Genomic DNA, 15952 nt, shown 5'->3' on the forward strand with positions numbered 1-15952 from the left:
AGAATGGATTATGTCAGACTAATCATTTATTTTTCAGTTTTGTTTCGTTTTCTTGTTTAGCTTGATCAATAAATTAGCAGATGAGGGTAATGTTATACTTAGAATTTACCTTGATTATAGCAAAGCATTTATTGTTTTGTTTTGTTTTTAAGAATCTTGTTCTATTCTTGTGGAAATGATAAAATGATATACCCAATTAAATGGATATGGGATAGATTGAATGACTTATACTCAAAATGTTGTTAAGGATTCAGTGTCAGCTTGGCAATGGAATGCTCCAGGGATCTATTCTTGGCCCTTTGATGTTTTATGTTTTTATCAATGACTTGGCTGAAGGAATAATCATAATTTTCAGGTGACACAAAATTGGCTGGGAAGCATCAGTACTACATTGGACTGCAAAGCAAGATCCAAAAGGCTCTTGACAGGCTTGAGAGCTGGGCTGAATCTAATAAGAAATTCAACAGGAATAAATGAAAATCTTGCATTTTCATATCAGAATGTCAATTTCACAAGTCCTGAAAGGGTGGGAGAGGCATGGTCAGAGAGCAATTTGAAATCAAAAGGATTCAGGATGCACATATGTACATCATATATACGTATACATACATAAATACACATCACACACACACACACACACACACACGCACACACACACACACACACACAATTCCTCTACATTCCCAAACTCCTCCCAAACTGTCTTTGTCTCTTTTCTGACACTGTTTCTGTTTCCCCCTCCTCCTTCTTCTTTCCTTTTTCTCCTTCTCCTTTTTCTCCTTCTCATTCTCCTCCTCCTCTTTCTCTTCTTCTTCCCCCTCCTCCTCTTCCTCCTCCTCATTCTCCTCTTCCTCCTCCTCTTCCTTCACTTCTTCTTCCTCCTCCTTCTTTTGAGAAAAAAAGGATTCTGTTGTCCTGGTGATGTGGGGACTCTACTGTCTCAGAAGGATCTTCTTTCTTTGAGCACAGATCTGCACACCATATTCTATCCCCTATGCTGGTCCATTTCATTGATTGACTCTCTCTTGCCTAGAATATTCTTCAGGCTTCCTTCAAGTCTCATCTCAAACTCCACTTTCTACACAAATCTTCCTGAAATTTCCTCCATTTCTCCCTTTACACATTATTGTTTGCATGTTATCTCCTTCCATTAGAACATAAGTTGTCAAAGGGTTGGGCTAGCTTTTGCCTTTCTTTGTATTCTGACACTTAGCACAATACCTGGTACATAGAAAGCATTTAGTAGGTGTTCCTTGATCTGACTGGCCTGTGATCAGCAGTCAGCAACTTTAGAGTTTAGGATAGACCAAGTTCAAGCTTCCTTCTGCTCTGTCCATGGAGAAAACGTCATAGCACCTGCATCTTCTGTTGCCGATGTCCATCATTAATTCCCCTGATCCCTTCCTTCAAAGGAAAAGTCTGACTTTTCCTTCTTATCATTTCCCCCTTTCCTGTCCCTACTTTAGTCACCACAGGACAAAACTATCATGGGAGGACAATGAAAAGGCTAGGTTTTCTACCCAAAGGAGCTGTCCAAAAGTAGAAAAAGAAGGTAGAGGAGATTTTTGTTGCAGTACTAATTCAGATGTGCTTTGAAATACCTTCCAACTCCAAAATCCTTTGATTCTGGGAAATTAAAAGTTTTATCTAAGCTCCTGTCCACAGGAAGCTTACAGTCTAACTGGGGAAATAGGATACATAACCTCTAAACTTGAGAATAAAATTAGGACTTTTTTCCAAGTACATTGATGCCCATAACAGTGTTAGTAATCCTGTGAAAGTAATACTGAGTTGACTGAGCTCTTATTTCTATCTGATGCATCCCATGTAGAAAAACAATTTCATATATCCTGGGTTTTCTCTTTCATACTTTAGAACAAAGAGACCAAAAGATAAAAAGTCATTTCTATTCATTAAACAACAGTAATAAAACTACTTAAAAAAAAAGTTGCCAGCACCTTTAAAAAATACTCCAATATTCTACTTTTAGAGATATATACAAGTTTGTCTCCATAGCACACGCATTTACTATTTAAATAATAACTTAGAGTGGATCTTAACAGAAAGATGTATTTGGAATAAGAAAGCCTAAGCTTTATTTTTGCCTCTATTACTTGCTACTTGTTTGACTTGCATTAAACCATTTTCAAGTTTCTCCATTCTTAAAATGAGGGCGTGGTCACAGACGATCCACTCTAAACTTTATGACTAGGATTTCATTTTGTTTCTGATAACATTTATTATCTCCATGCATTTGTATTGGGCTGGGGGGCTAGCTCTCACATGTGGATGAAATAGTGTGAGACAAAATTACTGTGATTTAATGAATCGTTTTAGATGTTAGGTGGTATAATGAATAGAGTGGCCTGAAATCAGGAAGACTCATTTTTATGAATTTAAATTTGGCTTCAGACACGTATTAGCTGTGACTCTGGGCAAGTTACTTAACCCTGTTTAACAAAGGAAATCGCAAACCAATGTACTATCTTTGTCAAGAAAACCCCAGTTGGGGTTACAAAGAATTGGACAAGAGTGAAAAAAAGCTTTTAGATGTATTATTAATACTATAGCTACAATCTGGCTATACTGGGTCCCCTGCCACAGAGGAAAAAAATAGCCAGAATGATTGATGAGGTTACAGGTATGACACCAAAGAAATTTTTATCAACTCCTGAGTATCTCCTTATCTGTCTTATTTAATGATGGGTATACTAGGAGATGTCTGGAGTCTGCTTTTCTTTGAATAATGCATTTAGGCCACTAGAATCTAGCCTGAAGTCCTGGGTGATCTGGTTGCCTAACTTATCCTGATTCTTACTTCAACTCTCAGCACCAGAACCAGTCAATAAGCAATCAATAAACATTTATTGAGTGCCTACCCTGTGCTAAGTATTGTGTTAACCACTACTGAGGTCTGGGATGAATTTAGGTGGCAAAGATACCTGTGTCACTAATCTGTGACTCTGTTGGTTTGTAGGCTAAATAAATTCTATAATTAGATTAACCAAGGATGGGACTCTGTTTCTATGCCTTTGAAACAAGGGTTGGCAAAGTCCTAAGGGCTAAATCTTGCTTGCAGACTGTTTTTATGCTCCACAGAAACTAAACATAATTTTTACATTTTAAAATACAACAAAACTTTATTTTAAAATATTTTTAAAAATTCTTATCTCAGAGAATAACAAAAACCCCACAAGGTTGGCTAAATTTGACCTTTAGGCCTCAATTTTCCCTGCCTTAAAATCTCTGATTATAGGATTATCAAGAGTAGGCATTTTTATTAATATCCCCATCTCAAGTTAATCCTCCAGACATGGAGGGGACCCTGGGTTCTTTTCAGTTCTGCCAATAAAATGAGTATAAGCACTCTACAAACTGGAAAAGCTTTAGATATGGGCCTAGTAAAGAGCCTGTAATATCTTTTATTCCAAGATCAGACTAGCTACATTGGCCAGAAAGCTTGCCATCATAAAATTGGTCTTCTTGGACATAGAAGGCCTGCATTTGACTCACATCAGATTTGTAGTGGTAGTGTAATAGTATACATTTCATGAATATAAATCTATTTGAAACAATAAACATTAAAAAATTATTTTTCCCATAGTTTGGTACAAAGGTAAGAACATCAAATTAGGAATTGAAAAACATTTTGTGTTTGAAACTTTGGTCTATCATCTATTGACTGTGTGACTCTGTGTCCATGACCTCACTTCTCCATTGATAAAATGAGGAAATCAGAATAAGATGACTTCTCAAGTTCTTCCCAGATCAATATCTTATGATCTTTAAGAACATTAAGGTTAAGGAAAGACAGGCTTATTTTCAATGAAGGTTTCATTTGAAGGCAGAGGCTTACTTGAGAGATGACTGCAGGCTCTAGGAAGCAGCTCTAAGTTAAGATTACCATTAACTGCTAAATCCCACCCCTCTTTATCTATGTGTCCAACACTTCTCTACCCAGTGTCCCCCATAGTGTAGCTCTGTGAAGTGTACAGTGGGTTAGGATCAGGCCACAAAAAGCCTACCAGGTCACAGTTTGTTGGGGAAGGCTAAACAGCTTGGATTTTCCTTTGGAGTCAGAAGGGATCCCACAAATTTTGTGCAGAGATTCAAAGCATTAGACTTTGGTAGTCTAGAAAGAGATGAGCACTGGATCTTTTGAATAGAGTTGTGTTTATTCTTCATAGCTCAAGTCAAATCCAACAAGCTGAAACGTTGATATAAATATCCCTCTTATATGTTTCACATGCAAAAAAAATGTTCTTTGAAAATCAACATGAAAATATTTCCATTTTTTGCATATTTAAAAAATTAATCTTGTATTCCCTTTGCTTATAAGGATCTAAAGTTCCAGGCCCAGGATTGAATTCAAAGCCTCCTGACCACTCTAAATAAAATGTCCTTTCCCTTGACATAAGGAATAGCCTATGAGTTCCATACCCAGGAGGAATTCAAAGTTGTTTATAGACTCCAAATCCCCAGATAATACAGATGAAATTATGGTTCTATGGTTACATGAAAACCTTTCATATTTGTCTGCAATATGGAAACTGGCCTGAATGGATGTATTTTTGTTCACCAACAGAGATTGCACTGTTTGATGCATGAAGGTCACGGGTATGATAGATACAACCTCGCTTTAGCGTTGCCTTTTCCATCCAGTTCCATCCAATTTCATCCAAATCCATAAACATTTATCAAGAGCTCCCTAGGTAAAAGGCTGCTACGTCCTAAGAGTACAAAGACACATTTTGAATTGGTTTGGGGGAGTCCTGGCAATTAACCCCTATCTTATTTTATACATGAAGGAAATAGAGATTTAAAGACATCATTACCCTGGACTTGTCACTTCTCTCTGAGCTTCAGTTAACTGTAAAATGAAGAGATTAGACTAGATCTTCACCTCTTTTTAGGTTCCAGTGCCCAATTCCTGAAGGAAGCCTTTCATGATCCTCCTGGTTGTTAATGTAGTTCCCTTAATTTATCTTGTATTTATTTATATAGAAGTTGCTAAGTGGCACAGTGGATAGAGTGCCAGTCCTAGAGTCAGGAAGACCAGAGTTCAAATCTAACCTCAGACACTTACTAGCTGGGTTACCCTGGGTCAGTTAATTCTTTTTGCCTCAGTCTCCTCATTTGTAAAATGAGCTGGAGAAGGAAATGGCAAACCACTCCAATATCTCTACCAAGAAAACCCCAAATGGGGTTTTCAGTCAAACAGGACTGAACAACAGGAAGTTGCCATTTTCTTTCCTAAGTATCTCCACATCTCATACTCCTAGCTTAAATGTTTTTTTTTTTTTTTTTGACTGCCTATTAGAATATAAATTCCTAAAGGTCACAAACTCCCTTGCTTGTATTTGTAGCCCAAGTATTCAGCACAGTACTTGGCACAAAGGGAAGTTCTCAAAAGATGCTTTTATCTATTACAGATTCTCTGACCTTCTTGCTGTTTTTAAATTTAATTAGTGTTTTCAATCCACAAGCATTTATTCTGTCTCCCTCATGAAAAACAGCAAATATGCACAGCCAGATAGAATAAATTCATACATCAGTCAGGTCCTAAAATTCGTTTCAATCTGTATCTTGAGGCCATTGACTCTCTCTCAGGAATAGGGGCATCCTTTATCATTATTCCTCTGGGATCATCATGGCATGTTCTTTAATTCTATTTCAGGACTAAGAAAAGTCCACCTTTATTCTACTAGGAGCCTTCCAAACACCTGCCCCATGGTCTTCCTTCCCTAGCACCTGCAGCCTTCTTCCCAACAACGCCTTTGAGTCACCCAATACCGATTAGTAATAGCTTAAGTTTCAAAGCTTTTCCCTCCTAAATCATCTCATTAGGGGGAAAACACCCACCCAGCCAGCGTCCTAGGAGCAGACAGCTGGGTATAGGGGAAAAGGGGAGGGGGCAAAGTCTTTTTTTCTGATGCCTTTCTCTCTGTGACTCCCCCAAGTTCTCATGGGCCTGTCAGCCACTTAATAACCACTGGGAAATGAGCTGGAGAGGCTGCTCTGTGGCTGGTGGACCCAGGACAATAGACACTAATTGGTTCCATTATAGATAGCTTCAGCAGAAAGACCTGGGAATGAATGAACATGAATATGAATGGACCGATGCTACCCTTTCAGCACTTAGAGGTGGTCCTTCTTAAAAACAGATGGGTGGAAAGTTCAAATGAGGAAGCTTGCATAGGCCTGACAGTTTGGGGGCCAAAAAGGATCTGACTTTGGGGCTGTCTCATTTATAGACTTTGTTAATTACTCTAGATACCTCACATATTATAGCCAAAGAGCCACTTCCTTTGCCCCAGGCAGGTAAAAGTCTATCCAGAATAAATAAAAAAGAATGCTTGATGATGTTTATTTTCCTATCTATATCTCCAATCTCTCCATTCCCTATCCCACCCACAACACACACACACACACACACACACACACACACACACACACACACACACACACACACAGAGCAAATTAGTTTAAGAAAATACACAAAATAAATCAGGGAGAGCCAGGCTCCTTTAAGCTTAGGTTCTCAATTTACTCTATCATTGGAGTTTATGTGTTGATTTGTTTGTTGCTTGTAGCAATTTTTTTTTCTGGTATTTGGAGAGAAAACTTGAAAGATGTTATCAGTATTCGCTTCAAAACAATACTTTGCTATTAATTCTATAATAGATATAATTTGATACCAATTCTGTTATTCACTAATTGTTGACTCTTCCTAATTGGGGAGGAGAGGGTAATATAGACAAAGATATCATTAGCCATTGAAATCTCCTACCACTAATAATAATTTAAAGACATTTCAGTCAATAGTTTCAGTCTCTAACAGAATGTTTTGCCAGAGCTACAAAAATCACAGCAAGAAGACTCAAATGTTAGCATTTGAGTTCCTCTTCTCGGATCCTACCTTGGGATGCATTTACGATGCATAAAACTAGTCAATAAATGGACAGGCAGCCAGGGTGAGAATGAGAAGAAGCCCACAGCTGGATAATCCATAGCCTACTACTATGTTCTGAAATAATCCAGAGTTGGCAATGGCAGCAGTAACTTGGACTATTGTCATGATTTAGGATCATAAACTTCAAAAATATAAGAGCTGGGATTGACCCCAAAGACTGAGCATCTTAATCAGAGTCATAACTAGGGTGGGGCACCTAGCATTTTATCCAAGAAGCTATAATTTAGAGGGTGCCAAAATTTAAAAGACTGCATAATTTTAAAATTTGTTACATTTTGGACAGCATTTTCTCTCTTTCAGCAACTTCGAAATAACTGAGCTTACCACTTGGTTAGCAAGAATAATTAAGCTGGAAACTACCAGATGGTGCCCTTTCAATAACCCTTATTTCCATCCCAAAGGCCACATACCAGGTGAGTGTTTCCCTGTTCCCACCCTCTCCCCTATCCCCCACTCATCCATAGAAGCTTCCCCAGAAGCCTCTTGGTGTCTCAGAGGGGTCTCTCTCTCTGCCCTCCCACTTTGCCTTGTAGTTTTTCCACATCATAAATTACAAATTGATTTAAAGGCACATTTTGTGCTGCATGCTTTGGATGTCAAAATTGTTACCTACAGGTCTGCTTCTAATCTAACTCAGTCATTTAACAGAGAATGGACCCATAGAGAGTAAATGGCTTTCTCAAGGTCACCATATCATCAAGGCAATCAGTTCTCAAGTTTCATTATCTAGTGAAAGTCCAGGGAAATGAGAACTTTCAAATCTCATATTGAGAAAGGGGAGGCACTTCCCCTGAACTCTATGGAATATCTGGGTAACTGTGTTGAGGCCTGAAGCCTCCTCCCTAAAATGTGAGAAGTCTCCCCAAATAGATAGAGTTCTCCACTTCAATATTCCTTGAAATCCCATATTACTTCCCAAGAGTCATGGAAATGTGTTGTCAAGGTCACAAAGTTTGGCTCTGGCTCTTTGATTTAAAACCTGGTAGGGGTGGAGAGGAGGGTACAGATTTGCTCATACTAGACCCACCTGTAGCCATTGACCATATGGCTATTATTTCCCACTATCTTTATTCCCTCTAAAGAGCAACTAGATGGCACAGAGGATAGAGCATCATCCCTGGACTCAGGAAGATTCATCTTCTACTTTCTACTTCCTAACTGTGTGACCCTGGGCAAGTCACTGTTTACCTCAGTTTCCTCATCTGCAAATGTGTTAGAGACAAAATGACAAATCACTGCAGTATCTTTGCCAAGAAAACCCTGAATAAATTTACAAAGAGTCAGATACAATGAAAAACAGCTGACCAATTTCTTCCCACTAAATGTATGATTATTGGTACAATAGTCTTCAATGTTAACAGGTGATATAACTTGTCACTGACCATAGCCTTTGTAACTTTATTTCATTGAGTTTCTTTGTTTTTTATTTTTAAGTGAGGGGCATTTAAAAATAATTCAGAACAGATCTTTCCCAGTTATTCCTGGGAATATCTTCACAAGCTCCCTTTACCCTTTGCTCCCTCTCCCTCTTCTCATATAGAATGATAAGTATATAGATCATCTAAGCAACTCTTCAAATTCCCTGCCCACAAGAGGCTTATAGTCTATTGAAAAGGCTGTTATCTCATTGTCTACACCCTCAGTACAAGAGTCAGTCTTACGCCTTAGACCAAATGCTGGACAGAAGTCTGGGTATAAGGGAAAGGGGGAATGATAGAAAAGTAAGATGGATAAGCAACAATTCATCTGGGACTTGGAATTCCACCACAGATGGCAGGGCTTTTTCTCCTCTGCAAAATGAGGGTGCAGGGAAGGAGAGCAGCCCTACGGAAATGGGAGCTATTGTTCTGATTCCCTTACCCGACATTGCCATCTGCCAGCCAGCCTGTGGTGCACGTGGCAAAGGAACATTCCAGCACGGCTCGACGTAGCTCCGCCGCTGTGGCGAGGTGAGCACCCGATGCCTCACAGGAGGCCCGAGCCATAGGCAGATCTAGGCCCTGAGAGCCATTCCAGGATTCCAACACAAAGAGTTTTCCTGCAGGAGAACACATAGACATAAGCAGACATATCAGTCTGAGTAAAAGTGGCACCTGTCCGGGTCTATTTCTCAGGACCAGGCACCTAGCAAGCCATTCTCTTCCCCAATATCTTCCCCTACCAGAACAGCAGTTTTTAACCTTTTTATTTACATATGTCCTGAGGCCCTTTGGAAATCTGGCAAAGTCAATGAACTTCCTTGAAGAAGAATGTTTTTAAATGAGTATAATAAGATATTTAGAATTGCAAAGAAAGACAATTAAACTTATTTTTCAAAGTTCTTGGATCCCAAGTTAAGACTCCTAATTCTAAAAGACCTCAAAGTCCTTTAAGCAGATCATTCCCATGTTATATATCTTTTATCACATCATAACATCTTATCCTCGATTTAGCCCTTTGAAATTCTCCAGTATACATAAGAAAACTGAGGCAAACAGAGGTGAATTGTCACTTTGACCAATATCACATAGCTGGTAAATGTCTGAGGTTGGATTTGAACTCAGGTCTTCCCGATGCCAACTGAGTTCCAAGTGGATTTAAAACATTTCCAAAGTTGTCTTTCTGAATTTAAGTTTTAGATCCTAGCTAAGCATAATCAGGGGAGGAAGTGTCATCATTCTTAGCTGATTAACAAAGAGAGAGAAAGAAAGACAGAGAGAGAAAGAGAGGGAGAGAGAGAGGGAGAGAGAGAAGGAAGGAAAAAGGGAGGAAGGGAGAAAGGAAGAAAGGGAGAGAAGGAGGGAGGAAGGGAGAGAGGAAGAGAGAACACCCAGGATCAGAGGGCAAGAGGAGGGGAGAGAATAGTTTGCTGATATCTAAAGATTCATACTATTTTATCTACCTCCCAAGGTTGTGAGAATCAAAGAGATTATAATTGTAAAATACTTAGCACAGTGCTTGGCACATAGTAAACTATATAAATGCCATAGTTAACAGCAACAGCAACAACATTATCAACACCAATATCATCAGTATCAACATCATAATTCCATTTGAGTTCTCCACAATCCTAGGAGATAGGTGCAATAATTATTCCTGTTTTGCAGATGAAGAAATTAAGACACAGAGAGGTTCCATGATGGCCCATGATCACACAGCTAGTAAATATTAGAAGTGGGATATGGACCCCACTCCTTCCAATTTTAGATTTAATACCCTTTCTGCATTATATTGCACCATCACTAAAACTGATTTATTAATTAGAAGTCGTCCCCTGAGGACTTTTGCTATACCATACTTTCTTAGCCTAAATTTAGTTGTTGTATATTTTGGTAGATACAAAAAAAATTAAATTAAAGAACCATACAAATGCCTATTTTTGGTTATATAAATTGGCAAAAACTGGCGCAGGGGCTCAGAATAACTGGATTCCTTGTGAGGCTTTTAAGCACACTGGCCTGATCTCCATAAACTACTACTCCTCATCCCCCTGTACCCCACCTGCAGCAAGGAAGATAAAATGCCCTCTAATCTGAGATGGAGTTTGACTAAAAAGGCTTTGGGAATCAGCTAAGAGTAATGACAATTCCTCCCCTGGTTATGCTTAGGTAGGATCTAAAAGTTGAATTCAAAAAGACAACTTTGAAAAAAAAAGTTCTAAATCATTTCAAAGACAACTTTGAAAATTGTTCTAAGTCAACTTGGAACTCAGTCAGTCAAACTCTCCAGTGAGACTTTACTGAATATATAAATACAAATATTTCTATGTAGTCATAGATAAGACATATTTTCCTTCTTTCTCTGTCTCTGTCTCACCTTCTCTCCATGTCTCTGTCTTTCTTCATCTCTGTCTCTCCCTCTCCCTCCTTTCTCTCTCTCTCTCTCTCTCTCTCTCTCTCTCTCTCTCTCTCTCTCTCTCTCTCTCTCTCTCTCTCTCTCTCTGTCTATGTCTATCTGTCTGTCTCCTTCTTTCTCTCTCTTTTTCTCTTCCGATACCACTAAATTTCTTCTTCTCTAGGCTTTAGAGACAATTGAAATAGACTTAACATTAGTACATGTCTTTTCTATGGACCATTTTCTAGCCAAACGATGAAGTCAGCCCCTTGAACTGAGTTTATGTCAATTAAGCTGGGGTTTGGCTTGAGTGTTTTGTGGGTAAATAAAGATAACCTACAATACCTTCTTTACCCTATTCAAACTTCAAAAATAAATCTTCTCCTCTCTCTCTTTGGTTTCTTTGTTTTCTTTCAGGTTGGGTTTCTATGTGAAAATGTTTGCTACTATCTTCATGCCATGATTCCTATTTTCACTTCAAGAAGAAGTTTGGTGGTAGAGCATCGGGCCTGGAATCACAATGATCTGAGTGCAAATTTAGTCTCAAATATTTGACACTTGCTAACTGTGTGACCATGAGCAAGTCACTTAACCCTGATAGTGGTAGTGGTGGTAGTAGTAGTAGTAGTAGTAGTAGTAATCATAATAGTAGTAACAATAAGAAAAGAAAAAAGAAGAAGGAGAAACAATAGGAAAAGAAGAAGAAAGAAGAAGGAGAAAGAAGAGGAGGAAGAGAAGAAGAAGGAGGAGGAGGAGAAGAAGAAAAGACCTTGGACAATTAACATTTTGTTCATAAAACATGTCAGTGCCTGAAATTGGCTTAATACATGGATGTGTATAGATGTGTAGACATACACACAAACAGCAAGAATATCACAAAATGTGCATCTAGGAAAGCAGCATATTGACACAGCCTTCAGAAATCCTGTGACACAGTTGTCTGCCGAAATCTTCCCAGAAGGACAATTGGAATTTCTCATTCTGTGCCCAGAATATGATAAAATGCAGAGAAACCTGGGCAAATAACCTCTCTTCTTCCCACTCTCAGAAGTAGCTCACTTTTGATCAAGATCTTATCTCAAGATCCTGAACATGTCATTCCAATGCACTCCAGGCCAAGACAAAACTCCCCAGTCGGGATTGATGCATCTCTCTCCCCAAGGGCATATGGGAGAGCCTGTTCCTAGAACCATCCTGAAGTCATGAATTCAAATCCAGCCAAAAACATTTGCTGACTGTGTGACCCTAAGCAAATCATTTTGCTTTTGCTCCAGTGCCTCAAATGTAAAATGGGATAAATGGCATCTACCTCACAGAGCCGTTGTTAGGCTCAGAAAAAGGTAATTTTTTTTTTAGATACCCAGTATAGTGCCTGTGAGATAAAAGGCACTTAATAATTGCTTGTATCCTTGCTTTCCTCTTTCCCTCACTCTGCTCTGATGGGCAGCTCCTTCAAAGAGAATAGTGAATGCTGCCATGAACTCCCCTAGGGCAAAAGTAATATTAACTCACTTCACAGATTCATCCCAGATTCTTGAACTGAAACTATATTTTAAAGAGAAGCCTTCATGAAGAAACTAGTCTCACCCAAGCTGCTCCATACCTTAGTTCCTGAGAATTGCCCAGGATGTGAACTGGTTAAGTGACTTGTCCAAGGTCATTCAACGAGTAGGTCTCAGGTAGAATATGAATCAAGCTGTTTCTGAGTTCGTGGCGGCTCTCTATCTGCTACACTGCTACCTATCATGTACATACATATATATATAGAAGTGCATGGATGTAACCCTCCTTGTGAAGCAGAGAAGTCCCAGATATAACCCAACAGATGTCTTAGAGCCACCTCCACACTACTACAGAGCCTGTGAATATGCACAGATAAGTATGTATAGAAATATTTATGTGCATTATCAATTTGCATCAGTTGATTGGATGGCATTTCCACACTATTCCAGGAAAATCACCCTCTACATCCCATCCACCACAAAGAAAAACTATTGAGCAAATTTAAAAATCAGACCGCATAAAAAAAGATTCTCCCTAAGAGTCGGGCCTTGGAACCCTCACCATCTTTCTCCAAATCAAAATTATGTATAACAAATAAACAAAATCTTCTAAAACACACAAATTCAGGAAGTTTGAATTCTAGACTATAGTTGGGCTTGGTTTAGGGTGGATGGGATGAACTGGGCTCATGCCTGGCTGGGATGCTTTTGAATATACTGACTTGACATGATCCAGCCTCCCCCCCCCCCCCCGGAGAATCCTGTGGAGCTCTATACTCCTGTTACTGCCATAGGAAGGCAAAAAGATGACTGGACTCCTTTTGGATTTCCACTGCTTGGCTTGCTTTATATCCTTCCAAGGCAGTGGAATCCAATTATTCATCCATATCCGTCTTCTTCAGGGATTCATAAAGCGAAGTGGTAATCCAACAGGAATAAAAATAATACTGCCTCACATTCTTCAAAAGGAAACAAAGGGCCATATGGGCCACGGCCCAGCTAAAATCTTTAGCCATGAACACATCGCTTTCATGGCGTCCAAAATGAGATGAGGCAAGATCTGAAGCTGGGGGGATACATTTAGAAAAATACCTCTGTGTAACTAACCCGGGACTTCTGTGATCCTTCTGAATGGGGGTGTATGCTGCTCTGCCTTCTCATCTCTTTATTTTTCTTTGTATCAAATTCTTTCTTTAGGACAACTATTATTAACCTCTTCTGTATCATGGACCCTTTTGACATTTGAAGCCCTTCTCAGTCTAATGTTTTCAAATGAATAAAATAAAATAAAAAGGAATTCGATTATATTGAAATAGTTGTAAAATATTTTTTTAAACAGAACTCACGACACCCTGAAATCTATCTAGGGACCTCAGGTTAAGAACCTTTGCCTTAGGTACTTACAGCATTCATAGATGGGTGGATAAATAGATATGATTGATTTTTACCTTCACTGCCTGTTCAAAAGAATAAAGACTTCCAAAAAATACTGTGAATAGGATTTGGGAAATTTGGAACCCTATAAAAGTCAATGTGAAAATAAAAATTATAAATATCACAGAGTGATGGAGGTTTTGTTCCAAGGAGCAAAAAGATTTAGACAGCAGTAGGAGGAAGATTTGATAGTGGAGTCAGAGCACATGTGTGTGTAATAAGGCAGGTCTAGTTCAATCCTCTGACTTTGATGGTCAAAACTCCTTCATTATATAGCCCAAAGGATATTTAAAATTTATATGAAAAGAAGGAAATTGGTCTAACCCTGGGGGTTATTTTAATATACAAAATGAAAAGGAGTTAATCCAGTGGCTAAAGTCTAGGCCCTCCACTCAAGGCCCCAGATTTTGCTTCAAACTTGGAGAAACTGTGAAATTATTCACATCTTATTTTTCCCTTCCCAATAGAGAAACAAATTATTCTCTCCTTTAAGAGAACCAAATGAGAGATAAAAACTTAATGTTCATTGTGTCTTCAGATCCTAGGATGAAAAGCCCCTACAGAAATGAGAAATTAGTGTTGCTTTTTTAGCCTTCTCCAGACATATCTTTCTGTCTCAAGCAGGATGAACACCATTATCACAATCTTGAAAAATTAAGGATTTGCCCTTCAGGAATAAAAAATAGCCTTGATTTGTGTATAAAAAATGAGGAAGATCTTTTCCTTGGACAGGTATTCCAAAGCATGGAGTTCACACAAGTGTCAGGATTCACAGAATCCAAGCCTCTTGCCTCAGGCCAGGAAGTTAGGTGCTGTGAGATATCTTGCACCATCTTTTCAAAGCTCCTCTTTGAGGATATCCACACCATTGCCCTGTGTAATAGAGTAATTTGCCAGCCAGTTGGCCCTAGAGTCCCAAGGGGCCAAACACTGAGGAAGGAGATCTCAGGGCCTTTTTTAAGAGTTTTGGACAGAAACCAGGAAGATGGCGATTTAAGACATGGCTCTTGTTAGTGCTGAGAATCCTTTACTAGTATTAACTCCTAAATTTTATGTGGTGCAAGTTTACCCCAAATCAAAACCTTGGTTTTCTAATGTGTGAGTGTGAGTGTGAGTGTGTGTGTGTGTGTGTGTGTGTGTGTGTGTGTGTGTGTGTGTGCTTATAAATGCACTCTGAACAGTCCTTGAGGGCAGGAGGCAGACTCTCTCCTTTGAAGAAATTCTCTGGAATCCACTTTACTGCAACTTGTGTATGAACTCCTCTGTGTGATGATGTAACCCAGCGTTGAATTCCGACTATTAGGTGGCTATGCTTCCCAAGTGCAAGTTTTTTAAAAATGGCAGTCTCACAGGGGTTAGCTAGACCCAGTATCTCCCCATGCCATCACTTGTTTTCCTGATTTTCTTCTACAATCTAACATATGGAGCACTTAGTTAAAACACTTAGGATAACATTTTGCCACACTTTATCTGGTCCCGAGTGTGGTTTGGTAAGAGAAACTTAATATCACCATCCCATGTTACAATGTAGTCTCATACATGTACATGGTGGATAGAGTTTTCTTTCTAATGTGCTTGGAGTTGTAGAGATTTGAGTTCAAATGCAGCCTCAGACACTCACTAGCTGTGGAATCCTGAGTCAGAAACTTAACCTTTTCCAGCCTCAGTTTATAATCTATATAATGAAGGGGTTGGACTTAATGGCCTTGAAGGTCTCTTCCAGTTCCAGGGCTATGGTCTTATGCTCCTTTGTGCCAGCAACAGTGAGGTCTATCTGTCTAACTTTGGCTGATGGAAGGTTTTGTGGCTAACTTTACTTCAGAAGCTGACAACGATCTGACCCTCTTACTCCTACCGACCAGAGCAAATCCTCTATTTTGGCCAGACTGACTTCCTTGCCATGTAAGTCCTTACCCACCATGCTCCTTTCCCACCCTGTGTCTTTGTTCAGTGCTGTTCCTCCCCCCCTGGAATGTGCTTCCTTATCCGTTTCACAAATCAAAATCCCACTCAAATTTCAAGGGCTGGCTTAAATCCCTGTGGTAGATGGGCCTGTCTTAATGTATTTTCAGAGCGGTGGTATATTCTAATTTGGGAGTGATGAGAGAACAGATTCTTCTTTATTTTTTGTCTATCCTTATTTGGAGGGAAAAGGTTAGATACTCTGATTAAGTAGGAGTGTGAGATTGAAACACCCCAGAGCTACCATGCAATAAGGAGCCCTTTTGAT

The 15952-nt window shown here is 39.2% G+C and overlaps 1 protein-coding gene across 1 annotated transcript in view; it reads right to left on the bottom strand.

Moving 5' to 3' along the window:
- Nucleotides 1-15952, bottom strand: part of SUSD5 (sushi domain containing 5) — a 100104-nt gene that overhangs the window by 74260 nt on the left and 9892 nt on the right. Inside the window, exon 2 of the mRNA XM_074272217.1 lies at nucleotides 8834-9011. Within this exon, the coding sequence (XP_074128318.1) occupies nucleotides 8834-9011 (178 nt within the window). The remainder of the gene's footprint in view (nucleotides 1-8833; nucleotides 9012-15952) is intronic.

The sequence above is a fragment of the Sminthopsis crassicaudata genome, chromosome 5 (genome assembly GCF_048593235.1).
Source record: "Sminthopsis crassicaudata isolate SCR6 chromosome 5, ASM4859323v1, whole genome shotgun sequence".
NCBI lineage: Eukaryota > Metazoa > Chordata > Mammalia > Dasyuromorphia > Dasyuridae > Sminthopsis > Sminthopsis crassicaudata.